Raw genomic sequence first — 18,204 nt, forward strand, 5'->3', positions numbered from 1 at the left:
ATTCATTTAATTATATTACTTTTATATGTTCATACGCATATATAGAAACTCCACACCCGGTTCAAGCCCCCCGCTTCCCACCTGCATGGGTGTCCCTTCACAGGTGGTGAAGCAGGTCTGCAGGTGTCTATCTTTTCCCCTCTCTGTCTTCCCCTCCTCTCTCCATTTCTCTTTGTCCTATCCAACAACAACGACATCAATAACAAAAATTATAACTACAATTATAAAACAACAAGGGCAACAAAAGGGGATAAATAAATAAATATTAAAAAAAACCTCCACAGAGCCTTTAAAAAAAATTTTTTTTTTAATTTTGTTATTCTCAGGCTTTAGTCCTCAGAGCTAACTTTTTCAGATACAGGCAGAGAGACAGAAAAATATACAGAGGCAAAAAAATAGCACAGCACTGAAGCTTCCCCTAGTGTGGAGGGAACTTGGGTCACGTGACTAGAAAGCAGATGAACTCTAGCTGCATGCCTCCCTTCTGACTAGATCATAGGGAACCTTTCCCTTGCAAACATGCTAGGAATTCAGAATTAATTTTTTTCTGCTCAAAGACATTTTTTCCCCCCAGTGGCCTGCATTACTTAACGATAATAATTTTAAAAAGAATGACATATCTCAAGTTTAACGTTAGCACAGGCTTCTCAATCTCGTAGGACTTTACTGGTTAAGGGAATGACCTCAGTGGCACATTATTGATTTCTGGAAACACGTTTCTGCCTTTGAATATTCATTGATCACATATGTTAAATCTGTCTTTTAAATACATTATAACCACTTGAATATATAAAAATATGGCATCAGATTAGTAAGAAGAAATTAAAAGAGACCACTTACTTCTAGTATTTTGTCAACTTCTGAGTATCGTCCTCCTAAGAGACCAATCACTTCTGCCATAGACACATGAGCATGCTAAAAGAAATACAAGATTGACTCAAACAAACAGGCCCACTTGACAAAAAAAAATCAGAATAAATCTCACTTATCATAAGAGCCATTTATATATGTTGGTAGTGATGCTTTTCTAAAATAAAGTAGTATAAAAATTAGATTCTAGCCCCAGTGCTCAGAGACTTAAGATTTTAGATCCATCTTCAATATATATATTCAAAGACTCCAACATACCACTTTTCCATTTACACAGTGAAGACAGTATCAGCCCTTCCTATTAAAAATATTGTAAGGACATAAATTAAAAATCACTGATGATAATGAACAGTCTACAAAAACTCAACATTAATTTTCTCTAAAATATGGAAACATGCAATTGTTTTGACTTTTCTTCAAAAGAAAAGACTTATTTTTAGATTCCTTGTAAAAGAAGATAGTTAAGATCCAAAATACACATCTTCCACACTCTCTCTTATGCCTGCAATAAAAATACACAAGAATAGAAATCAGAATAATTTAAAGAAACACAACAGATTATCCTTACCAAATCCATTATTAAAAGTACTTCTGAAGCCACTTTGACCTGAAATGGCTCCTGGAATATAAAAAGACAAAATGGGGAGCATAAAAATTGAGTTTTGTTATTTCAAGCTGAAATGGCTACCTTATCTCTCACACCATACTCTCATTATAAGTTAAAGCATTAGCACAAACCAGATTTTTGTTCTTTAAATTATTGTTTAAAAAACAAACAACCTAACCAGGAGAAATTCCCTCTATTTTCTGTCTTGCTCATCTAACCCTTAGGATACTCTGCCTTGTTTAACCTTTTATATACAAATACTTCACACAGAAAAAGGAAAAAAAGTGTTTTATACCTGACAGGAGGTTTTATTTATGGCCAATTACTGATGCATAAATCATACCTGCTTTTCTTCACTGAAGAAATTGCAAGGTATCAGTTGGAAGGGATCAAATGAGCTGAAAAAGAAAAAGAAACATCCACTTCTATAATCTCAGTAATAAGATTAGAAAAAAATTTACATGCAAATCTGAGCATATATGTATATTACATAGAGGACTGAATGTATATTTTAATATATATAATATATAATAACTTAATATATTAGAAATTACATATATATTATCCATATCTAAAGTTCTGTGCAAGTGAGAAAATACTAGACTTTTAAAAATATTCTTTTAAAAATATTTTATTTATTTATTGGAGAAAGAGAGAGAAATTAAAAAGGAAGGGAGAGAGAGGAAGAAAAAGACATCTGCAGCACTGCTTCATGACTCTCAAAAAGATTTTCCCCCTGTAAGTGGGGATTAGGGGCTTGAACCTGGGTCCTTGCGCACTGTAACCTGTGTGCTCACCATTATTCAGTACCCCCCTTTTTTTTAGAACACTCTATACAATCCTTTTGAAAGAAGCATTGCTCTTTTAGACTTATTTTTTAAAAGTGGAGGGGATATATGTTATCTTTAGGAGAATCTCTTAATTTCTTTTAACACCTCAAAATAACATTGCAAATGGTCAATCATATATCCTACACTAAAAATAGATTTCAAAAAGTTCAATTTTGTAACAAAAAATTTTTAAAACATTTTATTTGTTAATGAGAAAGAACCAGACATTACTCTGGTACATGTGCTGCCAGGGACTGAACTTGGGACCTCATACTTGAGAGCCCAGTGCTTTATCCATGGCGCCAACCTCCCAGATCACCATTTTGTAACCAATTTCATAACATTAAACTGAAAAGAAATTTCAAGAAAGATGGACGACTTTCAAAATCATTTATCTCAGTACTGTATTATGCTCAGCATGGAGTATAGACTAAGTAAATATTTGAACAAATAAATGTCAAATGATTCTACCAAAGGTATTAAACTACACAGAGGGCTCTATGATACTCACTTTAAATGAGAAAGCCAAAAGAAAAGGTTGACAAAAAGGGCATGTAAGTAAGGTCAGGTACATCATGAATAAATTCAAGAAAAAAAAAAAAAGCCAAAAAGGCCTTGACTGGCAAAGAAGTGAGATTTGAGAAATACATTGTGAAAAATAAAAATATTTAAAGACTATGTCCAGAGAAAGAGAACCAATGAAAATATTTATGCTGCTACAACTAGAAAAGATTTAGTTCCTTTCTACACAACTGTTAGCTCCAAGAGATTTTATTTTTATGCATTGTAGGCATTCAGAAACAAACAAACTATGAATTGAATGAAGGTCCTCTTAGGAAGTACTTCATACAAATAAAAAGAAACTAAATGCAAAGACAGATGAGAAAACAGAAAGAGAGCATATTTTCCCTAGAGCATTGAAGAACCAGGATGCAAAATGACTTAGTACTTTTTTTTTTTTTTTGCTGTTGTTGCCCTTGTTGTTTATCGCTGTCATTGTTGTTATTGTAACTGCTGTAGTTGTTGATAGATAGGACAGAGAGAAATGGAGAGAGGAGGGGAAGACAGAGAGGGGAGAGAAAGACAGACACCTGCAGACCTGCTTCACCACCTGTGAAGTAAACCCTCTGCGGGTGGGGAGCCGGGAGCTCGAACCGGGATCCTGATGTGGGTGCTTAACCCACTGCCCCACTGTCCTGCTCCCGACTCTTAGTACTTAATAGAGGTGTTGCAGAGGATGGAAAAAAAATTCTGGAGGACTGAGACAGGTGACTACTGGGCTTATTTCCAAAACATACAATACCACATTTTTAGAAGTAAGCAACTCAGATGGTCTATATAGGGAAAATCCTAGAAAAAAACTGTTAAAAAGTTGATTAGTGGGTTAACAGGAGGTGAGGGGTAGCTGATAAGAATGACAGGCTTATGAAATTTTAAGTCATCATGAGTAGACTGAATTTTTTCCTTGAGATGCTGGTCACACAAACATTTAAATGTATTTTATCTGAATATAAGCAAAGCATGTTATGATGGTACCTGAACCAACTCCCTGACTGTACTATTTTATAAATGAGGATCCAAAGCTAATAAATAGGCTCTGAGTGATTTACTAAGAGACACACAACTAGTAAGTATCAGAACTCTGTTCACTGAAAATGATCTGTTAATATTTCCACGTTTCATTTTAAAAGGGTCCCTGACAAGACTGTAGTCCATTTAATGGAATGTGTACAGGAAGTGAGGGTGTGGTCTAGAAAATAAAGGCATTTAGCTTGTTTGACCCTTACTGGTGTAAGTTACAAATTTCATATTACGATATCAAAGCCAGAAGCAAACACAATGCTATGCTAATAATCAGAAACCAAGAGCAAACCAATCATTTTATGAGATTACTCCTTCATGTTTAAGAAGCTGAGTGACCACTTGCCATAAAAAAAGGCCTGAGTGTAATATTACTTAGATCTTATGCTCATTAAACCTTGGAATATTAAAAGTTTTTGCTCATGGTCACCCACACTAACATTAAGGAAATATAAAAATCTCACACTCTATCAGGATTTTTTCTTTATGGAGTGTGAACAAAATAATGTAGCTATCAAGGATAGTTTCCAGACATTTTCTAATCCGCATGTGAAGTGATATAATAATTCATATTTATATTATACCTCTTCATTGACTTTGGCACTTTTGAAGACTTCACAGGTTTCGCCTCTTCTTTTCTTCTTGAAAGCTCCTCAGCAGAGAGATGCTAAAACAGATAATGCTAGTTGGTCACCATTGAGATATAGAATAAACATCTTTCAAAACCATATTTAAAAGCAAGTGAGAATAAGACAAAGTTAATGTAGGCATTTCCTTCTTACTACTAACAAGTAGAAGTGCTGGATAGTATATGAAAAACTGTTCCAAAGTTAAGTTATGCTAAAATTAGTTAAAATTATTTATTTATTTATTTAATTTGATAGGACAGAGAGAATTTGAGATGGTGAGGGGAGATAGAAAGGGAGAAAGAGAGATGTCCACAACATTGCTTCACTGTTGGTGAAGCTTTCCCTCTGCAGTTAGGGGCTGGGGGCTGAACTGTTCCCTCTGCGGTTAGGGGCTGGGGGCTGAACTGGGTGTGCTACTGCTCAGCTCCCAATAAACTTAAAATATGCTCCACCTGCTGACCTGCCCATTTTAATTAATGGTACCAGTCAAGCAGATTCAAACCCTTCAAAATCACTGGGCCATTCCTCTTATTTTCCATTAATTTTTTTTTTTTAATATTTATTTTCCCTTTTGTTGCCCTTGTTTTTTTTATGATTGTAGTTACTTTTGTTGCTGGTATTGATGTCGTCGTTGTTGGATAGGACAGAGAGAAATGGAGAAAGGAGAGGAAGACAGAGAGGAGGAGAGAAAGACAGACACCTGCAGACCTGCTTCACCACCTGTGAAGCGACTCCCCTGCAGGTGGGGACCCGGAGGCTCGAACTGGGATCCTTACGTAGGTCCTTGCGCTTTGTACCACGTGCGCTTAACACGCTGCGCTTCGGGCCTGGCCTACTCCCCTTATTTTCCATTTCTAAAGACAGGTCCTACTGTATCAAACTTTGAGAAGGGAGGGGGGAGATAGAGAAACAGAGAGACAGCCCTACCACTTGTAAAGCTTCCCCCATAGGTGGGGACTAGGGACTTGAACCTTAGTCCTTGTGCACTCTAATGTGTGCATTTAACAAGGTGCGCCACTGCCTTCCCCTCCTCCCCAAGACTTTCACAAGTAAGAGACAGTCCAGTCTAGTAATTATAAAGAGCTGAGACTTTAGAGGTAAAACGGTCTGAGCAGCTCTGCAGCTTACTAGCAGGGTAAGCTTGGGGGATGTTTCTAAGTCTGTAATTCTTTTTCCTTATCAAAGCTGAACGATGGTAGCAACAGTAACAATGTCAAGGTATTATTATAAAGATTAAACGAGCCAATGTCATACAATAATGACAATAATGTCTGGCACCGTCTAAGTCCTATGGACACATATAAATCCTTTTTGTTCCCCATTTCTACTGTTACTTTACACTCTAGTCCAGATGAACTACGCACCTTTTCCAGAGTATGTTAGGTATTTTCCTGCATCTGTGTGCTTGCTTATGCTACTCCCTTCATTTGCAATGTCTTCACCTACCTTTCTGCACTTTGGAATTCTGCTCGTCCTTCATGTCACAGATGAAACACCATGTCCTATGTGAAATCTTCCTTCCCTGATCAAACCCTGGAAGAGGACCTTTTATTTCCTGAAACTAATCTTATGGAACTTAACCCAGATTTTATTTTTTATGCTAGAAACTCTTTCTAGTCAAACCTCCCACCCACCATGTCTTACAAAGGCCTAAAATAGTCCGAAACTGTGAGGTGGGGGGCAAGAACTGAGGAGGAAAGGAAGAGCACTAACATGTACTAAGTGTCTGCTCAGGCAACACTCATTCAACACTTCCAGTCAGGCCCTCCTTACACTTTACTTCATTTACTTCTCTTCATTCTTACTATAATCCTTTGAACAAGGTATTATTATCAACACTTTAGAAACAAAAGCCTGAGATTCAATTAGGTGAAAGAGTCGCTTGTGACAAAGTCAGTTATTCACACATTCTCCCCATTTTGCTGCAGTAGTGGGAGTTGGGCTGTAGCGCAGCGGGTTAAGCGCAGGTGGCGCAAAGCACAAGGACCGGCATAAGGATCCCGGTTCGAACCCCGGCTCCCCACCTGCAGGGGAGTCGCTTCACAGGTGGTGAAGCAGGTCTGCAGGTGTCTATCTTTCTCTCCTCCTCTCTGTTTTCCCCTCCTCTCTCCATTTTCTCTCTGTCCTATCCAACAATGACAACAACAATAATAACTACAACAAGGGCAACAAAAGGGAATAAATAAAATAAATATTAAAAAAAAGAAAGAAAGAAACAACAACTTTAAAAAAAAAGAAAATTATATAAGTATATTCTTTGCCAATATTTTTTTAGGATTATAATTATTTTTTTTAATTTACATTTATTTATTTATTTATTTTCCCTTTTGTTGTCCTTGTTGTTGTTATTGCTGTCATCGTTGTTGGATAGGACAGAGAGAAATGTAGAGAGGAGGGGAAGACAGAGAGGGGGAGAGAAAGATAGACACCTGCAGACCTGCTTCACCGCCTGTGAAGCGACTCCCCTGCAGGTGGGGAGCCGGGGGCTCAAACCGGGATCCTTATGCTGATGGTTGTGCTTTGTGCCACCTGTGCTTAACCCGCTAAGCTATGCCAGACTCCCAGGGTTATAATTCTTATTAGTAAGAATAATGCTTCAATATCTGTAATTCAATTTACAGCCAATGGCTGACTGACATATTTTGACTAGTACATTAGAACATCATGTAATAAATGTTTGCTGAAACATGAACTGGGTATGTCAACTTCTGGCACCTTGTCAGATATTTTTTAATTAGGGAGCAGAACACAGAGATAATCAATATTTGGAAAATGAATCAAACTCTTAGTTAACTATACCACACTGAATGGTTTGTCAGTGACTTCTAAACACATGACTAATACAAGAGGAACACACATACAAACATACACACACACAGTAAGTAAAATGTCTATGACACTAAGATGTAAAAGATATAAAACTTTTACTGATGAGTCATTTGAAAAAAAATAATAATTAAGGTTACCTCAAATGTTTGTCCTTCTAAATCTTTTGCATCACACCAATTTCCCCACGGGTCCCTGACTCTACGTCTCCTTGTGCGCTGCAATAATAATAAAATACAGCAAAAGGTAACAGGGTTAGTTTTGGGGAAGCCACAGCACCCTGATACACACAGAAACGATAACTTTCCAAAATTCATTCCATTCTTTCCTCCCTTTCCCTTTCCGCTTTCCCTTCCTTCTCTTTTTCTCCCTTCCCCTCTTCTTCCCCACCCTTCTCTCCCCTTCTCCTCCTCCTCCTTTCCCTTCTCTTTTTCCTTTCCTTTCTTCTCTCTCTCCTCCCACATTCTTTCCTATTGGAGCTTCAGTGCTCCAGGATGACATTTTCGGGCAAAGACAGAGACATCATAGCACCAAAGCTTCCTCTAATGCGGCAGGCGCTGGACTTGAGCCTGAGTCACGAACATGACAAAGCAGCACACTACCCAAGTGAGCTACTTTGCTGATCTAATGTTTCCTTAAAATTATTATATTCCTTCACTGGCAACACCTGGCTAAATCTATTTTATATTTTATGCTCAATATTAATACACTGCTTTGAAGTCAACAATGGATGGAATTCCTCTTCTAATTTTCATTTGCTTTACTATTTTAGAGCTATAGGACAAAAATATTAAAAGACTTAAAAGAACCACCAAGAAAACACTTTTCCTTTAGTCATCTGTACTAAAAAACTTGCAATAACACACAGCAAGAAATGTAATAATGAAAACTGGAAGCAAACTTTTTGATCCTAGCTAATACAATTAGTAAAACTTTACAAAGCTGTTTGAATAATTTATTTTAATATTAAAAGCTATTACATTTTAATAAGTTTTGAATAAAGACAGAGGGTTGAGAGAGAAGGGAGTGGTAAAGAGGGAGAGAGAGAACTATAGCACTGCTTCCTCACTAGTGAATTTTCCCCCTACAGGTGGGGGCTTGAACTCTGTACGTTGTGCATTGTAACAACCACTCTACCGGGTGCCATACCACTTAGCCCTCAGATAAATTATTAGGGCCAAGTTTCACCAACTCCAATGGTAAAGGCAGAATATCTATCACCTCTAGCAAGTTGAAGGTGGGGAGCAGGGGCTGCAATCCAGATCTGTGTACTTGGTGTGTCCCACTGCCCAGCCCTGTCTATCTTTGAAAGATCCATCGGATTTAGAAGTAAGGACCAAACAGTCTAAGACCACTTTAAAACAAATGCCAGATGGTTTGCCAGTGAATTCCAAGGTTTGTTTGGCTTGATTCTGACTTATAAAAAACAAATATGCAACTGAATGGAAGCCACGATAGTGGCTGGCTAAGGTGAAACACAAGAGAAAGTATCTTTTTCTACTCAGCTGACAAGAAAGAGACACACTGTTAACAGGGGGAAGAGGAGTTCAGAGAGCTCACCCAGTCAGAAACACGACCGCTTACCACAGACTGAAGACGTCGGGCAAGTTGGTATGTTTCTACTTCTTTTCTGTCTCGGATTCGTAGTTTATCAACTGGTTGTGGTCTGTTATATATGGCTTGTTCTATTTGATTTTAGGAAAAACAGACAATTTATTATCTTATGAAACTCATTTGTCAAATAGGAAAACACACCTACAGTGACTATATATGATAGATGACTATAAATTCTAAATTTTAAAAAGTATTTGGTGTTTTTTTTTCCTTTTTAATAGATATGGGGGGGTTGGCGGGGGAGAGATAAGGAGATACCTGCAGCGCTGTCCCATTATTTGTGAAGCTCCCTACTGCAGGTGGGGACCACGGGCTTGAATCCAGGTCCTCCTTCGTGGTCTCATGTGTGCTCTACGGGGTGCCTGGCCCCTCTAACTTTTTTAGACCTGACTTTTTCTATGGTCCCATCTTATTGAACAATCACATTGATGAAGAGCTACATGGCAGCTCTCATATGAATGTAATATTTTATAAAGAAAACTCAACAAAATGAATTATTTAGCATGAGTAACTTAATTCTGCTGCTTAATTCACTTTACTAACTTTGTGAGTCTTACAGAGAAGTAAGATTTCATTTTGCTCTTGATGAACAAGGAAGCTGTGGCACTTGACTTTGCTTGGAAGGCCAGTGCCAGTAAACAGTGCTTTAGCTCATTATTTATCTTACTCAAATCAAATATTGCAAGGTAGTGTTTCCAGCTTGAAGACGGTAATTGCTATTTAAGGGGTTACTGTTAAGATTTTTCATAAAGTAATTTTACTTTTACTTGATAAAGAACTAAATTTTTAAATCATTTTCAACTACTTAAGCTGAATATTTTTTCTCTAGAATTAAGCTATTTTCACTGTAGAACAGAAAGTCATTTTATAGCAAAACCTCAGTGACATATTTCTTCTATAGCATCTCTGTGAACTGTGTCGCTACACCTAAATATACACAAATATTGGTTAAGTATCACAGAAATCAATGGATGCTGCCAGGATAAGAAAATGTCAAGCAGAAGATGTTGGGCTTTGATGATTACCACATCCAAAATTGATGGCTCCTATCAACTCAAGGTAAGTATGAATTCGTCCAATACAATTAACATCCCCACAGTTCTTCAGGCCAGGACGTACTGATGTCTTATTTAAATATTTCGGCTTGCATATTTCCCTGGTTAAGAGACGGAAGTACAATTATTTTGGGTAAATATAAATATGAAAAAAAGACTTACTGGGAAAACTTCTAACATGTAAAAAAAAAAACCAAACTTAAAAATGGACCACTTCTTAAATGTAAACAGAAAGGCAATGCTAATACACAATACTCAATATGTACTATTTTTCTGAAATAAATAACTTTAAAGATACAGTAACAGTGTGACAAGAACTATGTCTTCCATAGGACTAAAATCAAGAGAGTCCAATTATCTCAGTCCCGTTGTACTTTAAACAAAAGTTTACTTATCTATTGATCCAAACACAAGAGTGCATGTTTGAATACAAAGGGTACTCTAATGATATACTGAAAACACTTTTTTTAAAATAGATTTTATTTATTAATGAGAAAGATTGGAGGAAAGAGAGAACCAGGCATCACTCTGGTGGTCCATGTGCTGTCAGGTATTGAACTTGGGATCTCATGATTGAGAGTACAATGGTTTATCCAATGTGCCACCTCCCAGACCAATAAAAGTATTTTCTATTAGAGTATTTAGTGCTGGATTTTCCTATTTTTTAATAGGTTCATCTACGTACTCTGACATAGAAAATCTTTTCACTGTAAGCTATCTTAATAGTTCTTAAAATTATGTTGGTTTGTAATCATTATGTCTAATAATTATGAAGCAGAAAAGAGAAGTAGATATTATATAGGGGCTCCAAAGGAATCAAAAAGTATACAAAGACTATGAAAAGAACAAGACTTGTATGAAAAAACATATTTACTGAATGAACTAAATGGGATAATCTGTTAAGAGTGATAGAGAATTAACAGTAGCAACTAGTTAACAAGTGCTTATACCAGGTGGGCTACAACTCCTTAATCCTAACAACTCTTACAGAGTTATTTAGAAGAATGATTTCTGCAACTAATCCCATTTAATGACACTATCTTTCTATAACCACCTTTGTCTTTGTACTTCAAACTAGGATATTTATCTAAAAGACATTCTCCCTCGCTTCTAAGACAGTAGTATTTTCTGTAGTTTTCTAACATCGTTCTAAGAAACCATTCTTTTAATATTTATTCCCTTTTGTTGCCCTTGTTGTTTTATTGTTGTAGTTATTACTATTGTTATTGATGTCGCTGTTGTTGGATAGGACAGAGAGAAATGGAAAGAGGAGGGAAAGAGAGGGGAAGAGAAAGATAGACACCTGTAGACCTGCTTCACTGCTTGTGAAGTGACTCTCTTGCAGGTGGGGAGCCGGGGGCTCGAACCCGGATCCTATACCAGTCCTTGGGCTTTGTGCCACCTGCACTTAACCCGCTGCACTACTGTCTGACTCTCTAAGAAACCATTCTTAATATTTTATTTATTTTTTATATTTATTTATTTCCCCTTTTGTTGTCCTTGTTGTTTTATTGTTGTAATTATTATTGTTGTCACTGCTGTCATCATTGTTGGATAGGACAGAGAGAAAGAGAGGAGGGGAAAACAGAGAGGGGGAGAGAAAGACACCTGCAGACCTGCTTCACTGCCTGTGAAGCGACTCCCCTGCAGGTGGGGAGCCAGGGGTTCGAACCGGGATCCCTTGGCCGGTCCTTATACTTTGCACCATGTGCACTTAACCCACTGCACTACCACCCGACTCCCAAGAAACCGTTCTTAAGGTAATCATCTCCTTCCCCTCTCCCCACAGCCTGACAAGCACTCAACAGAAAAGCTAAGTTGGCTATTGATAATAATGTAGCAAAGATTTTACAACAGTTTAACTGTGATAAATCTTAAGTCTTGCCCATTGGAAAAAAAAAGCTCTCCAGATTACTAGCTAGATGAAACAGTAAATTCTTCAAGGTCTAATCAAAACACTCAAGCATATCAAAAGTTTTAAAACACCTTTTGAAACATAATTCTTCCTTACCACTGGTCCAAAATGTAATTCCTGATTTTCAAATAGCGTTCTGGCGTTTTAGCTTGTCGACCCTCAAAAAACTCGGGAATTGCTTGTTTTTCTTCTTCTTGAATAACATTCCTATCTATTTCTACTTCTTGTTCTGGTGGCTTAAGTTCTTCCTCCTCATGGTTCTCCTCCTCCGTTTGGACGGATGAATGAAAAGATATTTCACCATCACCCAAATCTTTCTGAATTTCACAAGGCTTTGGAGAAGGCAACTCTGTGGCAACACCTGTCAGTCCATTTCTATCAGGGTTGTCAGAGGTTTTGACCAGTTTATTATATTTCTGAGCACTTAATTCAACTGATTTTTTCTCAGTGGTGCTCTCCTTTTCAGTACAAAGTGTAATTCCTGAGCTTGAAAGTGTTTCCATGTCACCAAACTGTATGTCCTGAAGACTTTCCTCAGTACATTTAGAAATGGGCTCTTCTTGGCTTCTAGTAGCACTGGATTCTCTTTGACTAGCCTCACAGGCTTTGCTAGTAAAGTCAACGCCAGGGTTCCTTTCAGATACTTGAGAAGTGAACTCATCTGATTCATCGGTGATGTCTACTTCTTCATCATCAGACAAAGTTTCGATTTTTACAGCATTCAAGTTGGGATCAGCATGAACCTTTAGACCCGACTGTATCCCAGCCTTTGTCCTTTCACCTTCACTTTTAACTTGTTGGTCAATGCTGCTCTTCTGATTTGGTGTTTCCTTCTCTGGACCATCTACTTTCACCTTATTAAAAAGCAAAATACCCCCCCCCCCATGATATTAGGATTTCATCACTACATACACAAAAAGAGAGTATTATTAATGTCAACTGTGCATTATACCTGGATTGCATTTTTCTTTAAAGGATTATAGCTGCCATTCTATAGTTAAATAGTTACTATTTAAGTTTTATAATTATGACTTACTCATGGTTTTGTAATCTTTATCAAATATTTATCGCCTACAAAAAAAACCCAACCCCTTATTTTTTAATATCAGATTTAAAATGATAGCCTGGCTCAGATCTACCATATAGCACAAAGCAATGATTGTCATCCTAAAGTATACCCCAGTATAGTAAAGTTTTTTTTTAAATATTTATTTATTTCCTTTTTGTTGCCCTTGTTTTGTTTGTTGTTGTAGCTATTGTTGATGTCGTCATTGTTGGACAGGATACAGAGAAGAGGGGAAGACAGAGAGGAGGAGAGAAAGATAGACACCTGCAGACTTGCTTCACTGCCTGTGAAGCGAACCCCTTGCAGGTGGGGAGCTGGGGGCTCGAACTGGGATCCTTACGCTGGTCTTTGCAAAGTCCTTGTGCTTTGCATCACATGCGCTTAACCTGCTGTGCTACCGCCCAACACCCTTACAGTAAAGTATTTTTAAAGGTTTATTTCTCAGGGCACCCCCTAACAAAACACTTTTTATAATGCTAAAAAAATCTCAAAGTAATCTCACATATTTCAGTAGGTTAAAGTCACATTTCAGGTAAATACACTGACAACAGAAACAAACTTTTTTTGCAGGTTAACTTAAAATAGTTCAATATTACAGAATTTATAATTTTGGCATGAAATTACAAACTGTACCTGTTACAGATATAAATATCTGGTACTATAATAAATAAAAGATCATCTTAATAGGTACATGTGATAATCTGAAATAAAGTTTTCATATACAGAGGTTTCTGTTGAGGCCAGATGGTGGCATACCTGGTTGAGCACAAATGCTACCAAGATCTGGGTTTAAGCCGCCTGTCCCCAACTGCAGGGGGAAAGCTTTGCAAATGGTGAGGCAGGCCTGCAAGTGCCTCTCTTCCTCTCTATCACCCCCTTCACTCTCGATTTCTGGCTCTCTTTATACAATAAATAAGTAAATAAAAATAATAAAAGAAAATTAAATTCAGAGGATTTTATTCATTTATTTTGAAGGTTGATTTATTGAGAGAGAGCAAGAGAACTAGAGCATAGCTTCAACATATCTGGTGCTAGGGATTGAACCTAGAGCCTCATGCATATATACAAGTGATAAGTCAGCTCCACATGAGGCTGTTTATAAATCTTGTATCTCAACAGAATCTCAGGTCACTGACTTGAGGCTAACTATCTTACTGTATACAGAACAAAAGGGTAGTAAAAGAGAAATGGGATTTGGTTATGTGACTTGAAACAGCTTTTTTTTTTTTTAAAGGTTTTTAAAATTTTTTTTAACTTTATTTATTTATTATAGGATAGAGACAGAGAGAAATTGAGAGAGAAGGGGGAGATAGAGAGGAAGAGAGACAGAGAGACACCTGCAGACCGGCTTCACCACCTGTGAAGCGACTTTCCTGCAGGTGGGGAGCCGCGGGCTTGAACCGGGATCCTGATGGGTCCTTGCACTTTGCGCCACATGCGCTTGAACCCGCTGCGCGACCGCCCGACTCCCAAAACAGCTTTTAACAACTGTTTTGATACATACTTGAAATCTTTTGACATTTATCCAAAAAATTCAGAAAAAAATTTGCATTATATTTCATAATCCATTAATATCTGCTAATATTTAACTTTCTTTAAAAAAGTGGAAGATGATTAATGTGATTAATCCATTTGTTTACGTACCACATATGTCCAAAAAGACATTAAGTTAGATAAACCGTATAAATGAAGAATAAATCCATTAAAAGACAGCATCATAATTCAGTTAAGACACACAACTGCGTTCCCAAAGGTCAAGCAGAATATGCTAAGAAACTATACCATAACTGTGTATTTTGGACCTTTATAATTTATTAAAAAGTTCAGATAATTCTTCATAGTAGATTATAGAATCATATTACTAGTTTTTAAGGGCCTAAGTGCTACAGTTACTTAGTTTCAATAGTGCAAATATTTAAAAATAAGAGGAATTTCTCAGTAAACAAGACCTCTAATTTTTCTCCTTGGAATTTTACCTGCATTTTAGTATATTTCTTTTTTTTTATATTTATTTATTCCCTTTTGTTGCCCTTGTTGTTTTATTGTTGTAGTTATTATTGTTGTCGTTGTTGGATAGGACAGAGAGAAATGGAGAGAGGGACGGGAAGACAGAGAGGAGGAGAGAAAGACACCTGCAGACCTGCTTCACCGCCTGTGAAGTGACTCCCCTGCAGGTGGGGAGCCGGGTTCGAACCGGGATCCTTATGCCGGTCCTTGTGCTTTGCACCACCTGCGCTTAGCCCGCTGCACTACAGCCCGACTCCCGCATTTTAGTATATTAACATTACTTCCTACTTAACTTTATGAAATTAAGTGAAAATATCATAATGTCAATTTAATAGTAACACTCAAAATATTAATGATATGATCTGATTTTTTTTTGCAAAAATAAATGTTTGAATAGAAACTTATGGTTACAAAACACCTTTACTATGAAGAAAAAGTAAACCTGAACATTATACTTTAATAACTGAATAAGAAACTATTGAACTATTTCTGCTTCCTGAATAATTTTATTTTAATTATCCCTAATGTTATCATTACAAATAAGTTTATATTATGTTTACCTTATTTCTAAAGTACTGTCTGGCATAGCTCTTTACTTGTAAAACAGTGCGACTTCCAATTAGTTTTGCAATTTTGGTCCACCTTCGGCCAAATTTAGCCTGTGTTATCAAAATGGAAACAAAAAAGAGTTAGATTAATTTATATTGACATACCAAGCAACCGTCACATTAAACAAATAATCAAAGCAGAACAAGAGAGACTGAGCAAAGGATCAAGTATGAAGGAAATACTAAAACAGTGACAGGCCTAGAAAAGGAGTGAAAAGGCAATGTAAATAATGCCAGAGAGATGCGTGATGACTTCAAGAAGAACATTCAAATCACTGGCCTGCCAGAAGGAGAAAAAGGTGAAGAACACAAACTAGAAGAAGTAATGACAGAGAACTTCCCCCAAATGAATAATGGGAAACAAAGACACAAGAAGCTCAGAGAATACCAAACAAAATTAATCCAGATAGGTATACATCAAAATATACATTATAATTAAACCAGCAAAGACTGAAGATAACAAAATAAAACAAGTTACTGAAAGCAGTGAGAGAATATCAAAGAGCAACACAGAGATAAACCTTTCAGGCTATCTGTATATTTTTCAGCAGACACTCTAAAAGCCAAAAGGGAATGGCAAGATATTATAGAGTACTAAATGAGAAAGGCTTCCAACCATACATACTCTTAACTGGTGGACACGCATTCAAATTGAATGGTGGAATAAAGAGTCTGAGGAAATGAACAGCTAAAAGAATCAATTACAACCAAACTCTACAGGAAATTTTAAAAAGGACTCTTACAAAAGCAACCACACACATACAAAAACCCTCAAAACCCGTATAACGCAATGGCACTGAAACATCTCAAATCTGTAACTTCATTAAATGTTAATGGTCTGAACTCACCCATCAAAAGGCACGGAGTAGCAGTATAGATCAAGAAGCATGACCCAACTATATGCTTTCTGTAGGTGACCCACTTGACCTATAGGACAAGAACAGGCTCAAAGCGAAAGGAGAAAAACCATCATAAAAGCCAATGACCCTAGGGAGTCAGGCAGTAGTGCAGCAGGTGGTGCAAAGCGCAAGGACCAGTGTAAGGATCTCAGTTTGAGACCCCGGCTCCCCACCTGCAGGGGAGTCACTTCACAAGCGGTGAAGCAGGCCTGCAGGTGTCTGTCTTTCTCTCCCCTCTCTGTCTTCCCCTCTTCTCTCCATTTCTCTCTGTCCTATTCAACAATGACGATGATGTCAATAACAACAATAATAACTACAACAATAAAACAAGGGCAACAAAAGGGAATGAATAAATAAATATTAAAAAAAAAGCCAATGACCCTCAAAAACAAAAAGAAAACCAAAACAACCAGGGACAGCCATACTCATATCTGATGCAGAGGACTTCAAAATAAAACAATAAAAGATAAGGATGGACACTAATAGTGCTCAGGAGACCGGTCAGCCAAGAAGAGCTCACAATAATAAAGTTTTATGCTTTAAATGAGGGGAAATAAAATATGTAAAACAGTTACTAAGATACCCGAGAAAGCAGCAGAATAGCTGGGGATTTTTAACACCCCACTCTCTCAAGCAGATAGATTAGCAAGGTAGGAAATCAATATGGAAACAACTAATGAAGAAATGGAGAGGTTATACCTACTACACATCTTCAGAGCTCTTCATCTCAAAGAAGTGGAACATACATTCTTCCCAAATCCACACAGGATATTCTTACAGGCAGACCATATATTAGGCCACAAAGACACTATCAGTAAATTCAGAAACATCTTCTCACACCATAGTGGAATTAAATTAACATTTAGCAGCAAAGTTAGAGAAAACCCCAAAATATAGAAGCTCAATAGTATACTACTTAACAAGCACTTGGTGAAAAAAGAAATTATAATTTTCCTAGAAACAAATGAAAATGAAGACACAAGCTATCAGAATATTTGGGACACAGCTAAAGCAGCACTAAAAGGGAAATTTGTAGTTATGCAGGCACATACTAAGAAATAAGAAGAAAAACTCAAATAACCAGCTTCATACCTGAAGGCTTTAGGAAAAGAACAAAGGAAACTACAACCAAACAGAAGGAGCAAAATAACATGAATAGAGTAGAAATGAAAAATCAAAACAAACAAAAGATCAATGAAGGTAGTAAGAGCTGGTTCTTTGAAAGGGTAAACAAAATTGACAAACTTTTGGCCAGACTCACAAAAATAAAAAAGACCCAAATGAATCATATTATATCATATCATACCATATCAATCACATCATATCATAGCATATAACAAAAGGGGAGATATCACAGAAGATGCTATTTAAATTCAAAGTATTATGCAAGGCTTCTATGAATAACTACATGCCACCAACTACAAAACCTGGAAGAGATAGGTACATTTCTACTAGGAGGAATTGCAAAGTATAAATAGACCAATTACAGCAAAATAAATTGATAGCTTGTTTGGAGGTTCTAGCAGGGGATCACAGCAACTTTGACAGAAGGCCGGTCTGGTCTGTCTCTATTCAAGGAAGGTCAACCTCTTTGAGTGCGGCTTCAGAAAGGACACACATGGAGCAGGTGAGGGAGGAAGGGGATAACCGCCTGGCCAGCCAGATCAGCTGAATCAACCCTGGTGATCAATGGGGTG

At 37.1% G+C, this 18,204-nt stretch overlaps 1 protein-coding gene across 3 annotated transcripts in view; it reads right to left on the minus strand.

Annotated features, from left to right (window-relative positions):
- The window catches only part of MYSM1 (Myb like, SWIRM and MPN domains 1), a 41,582-nt gene that overhangs the window by 6,092 nt on the left and 17,286 nt on the right, over positions 1-18,204 (minus strand). For all 3 annotated transcript variants that reach the window (XM_060206286.1, XM_060206285.1, XM_060206284.1), the window contains 9 exons: positions 15,561-15,659; positions 12,024-12,781; positions 9,983-10,113; positions 8,928-9,028; positions 7,484-7,561; positions 4,473-4,555; positions 1,821-1,875; positions 1,439-1,489; positions 841-915 (listed from right to left, as the gene is read on the minus strand). In XM_060206286.1, the coding sequence (XP_060062269.1) occupies positions 841-915; positions 1,439-1,489; positions 1,821-1,875; positions 4,473-4,555; positions 7,484-7,561; positions 8,928-9,028; positions 9,983-10,113; positions 12,024-12,781; positions 15,561-15,659 (1,431 nt within the window). The remainder of the gene's footprint in view (positions 1-840; positions 916-1,438; positions 1,490-1,820; positions 1,876-4,472; positions 4,556-7,483; positions 7,562-8,927; positions 9,029-9,982; positions 10,114-12,023; positions 12,782-15,560; positions 15,660-18,204) is intronic.

Source organism: Erinaceus europaeus, chromosome 13, assembly GCF_950295315.1.
Source record: "Erinaceus europaeus chromosome 13, mEriEur2.1, whole genome shotgun sequence".
Taxonomy (NCBI): Eukaryota; Metazoa; Chordata; class Mammalia; order Eulipotyphla; family Erinaceidae; genus Erinaceus; species Erinaceus europaeus.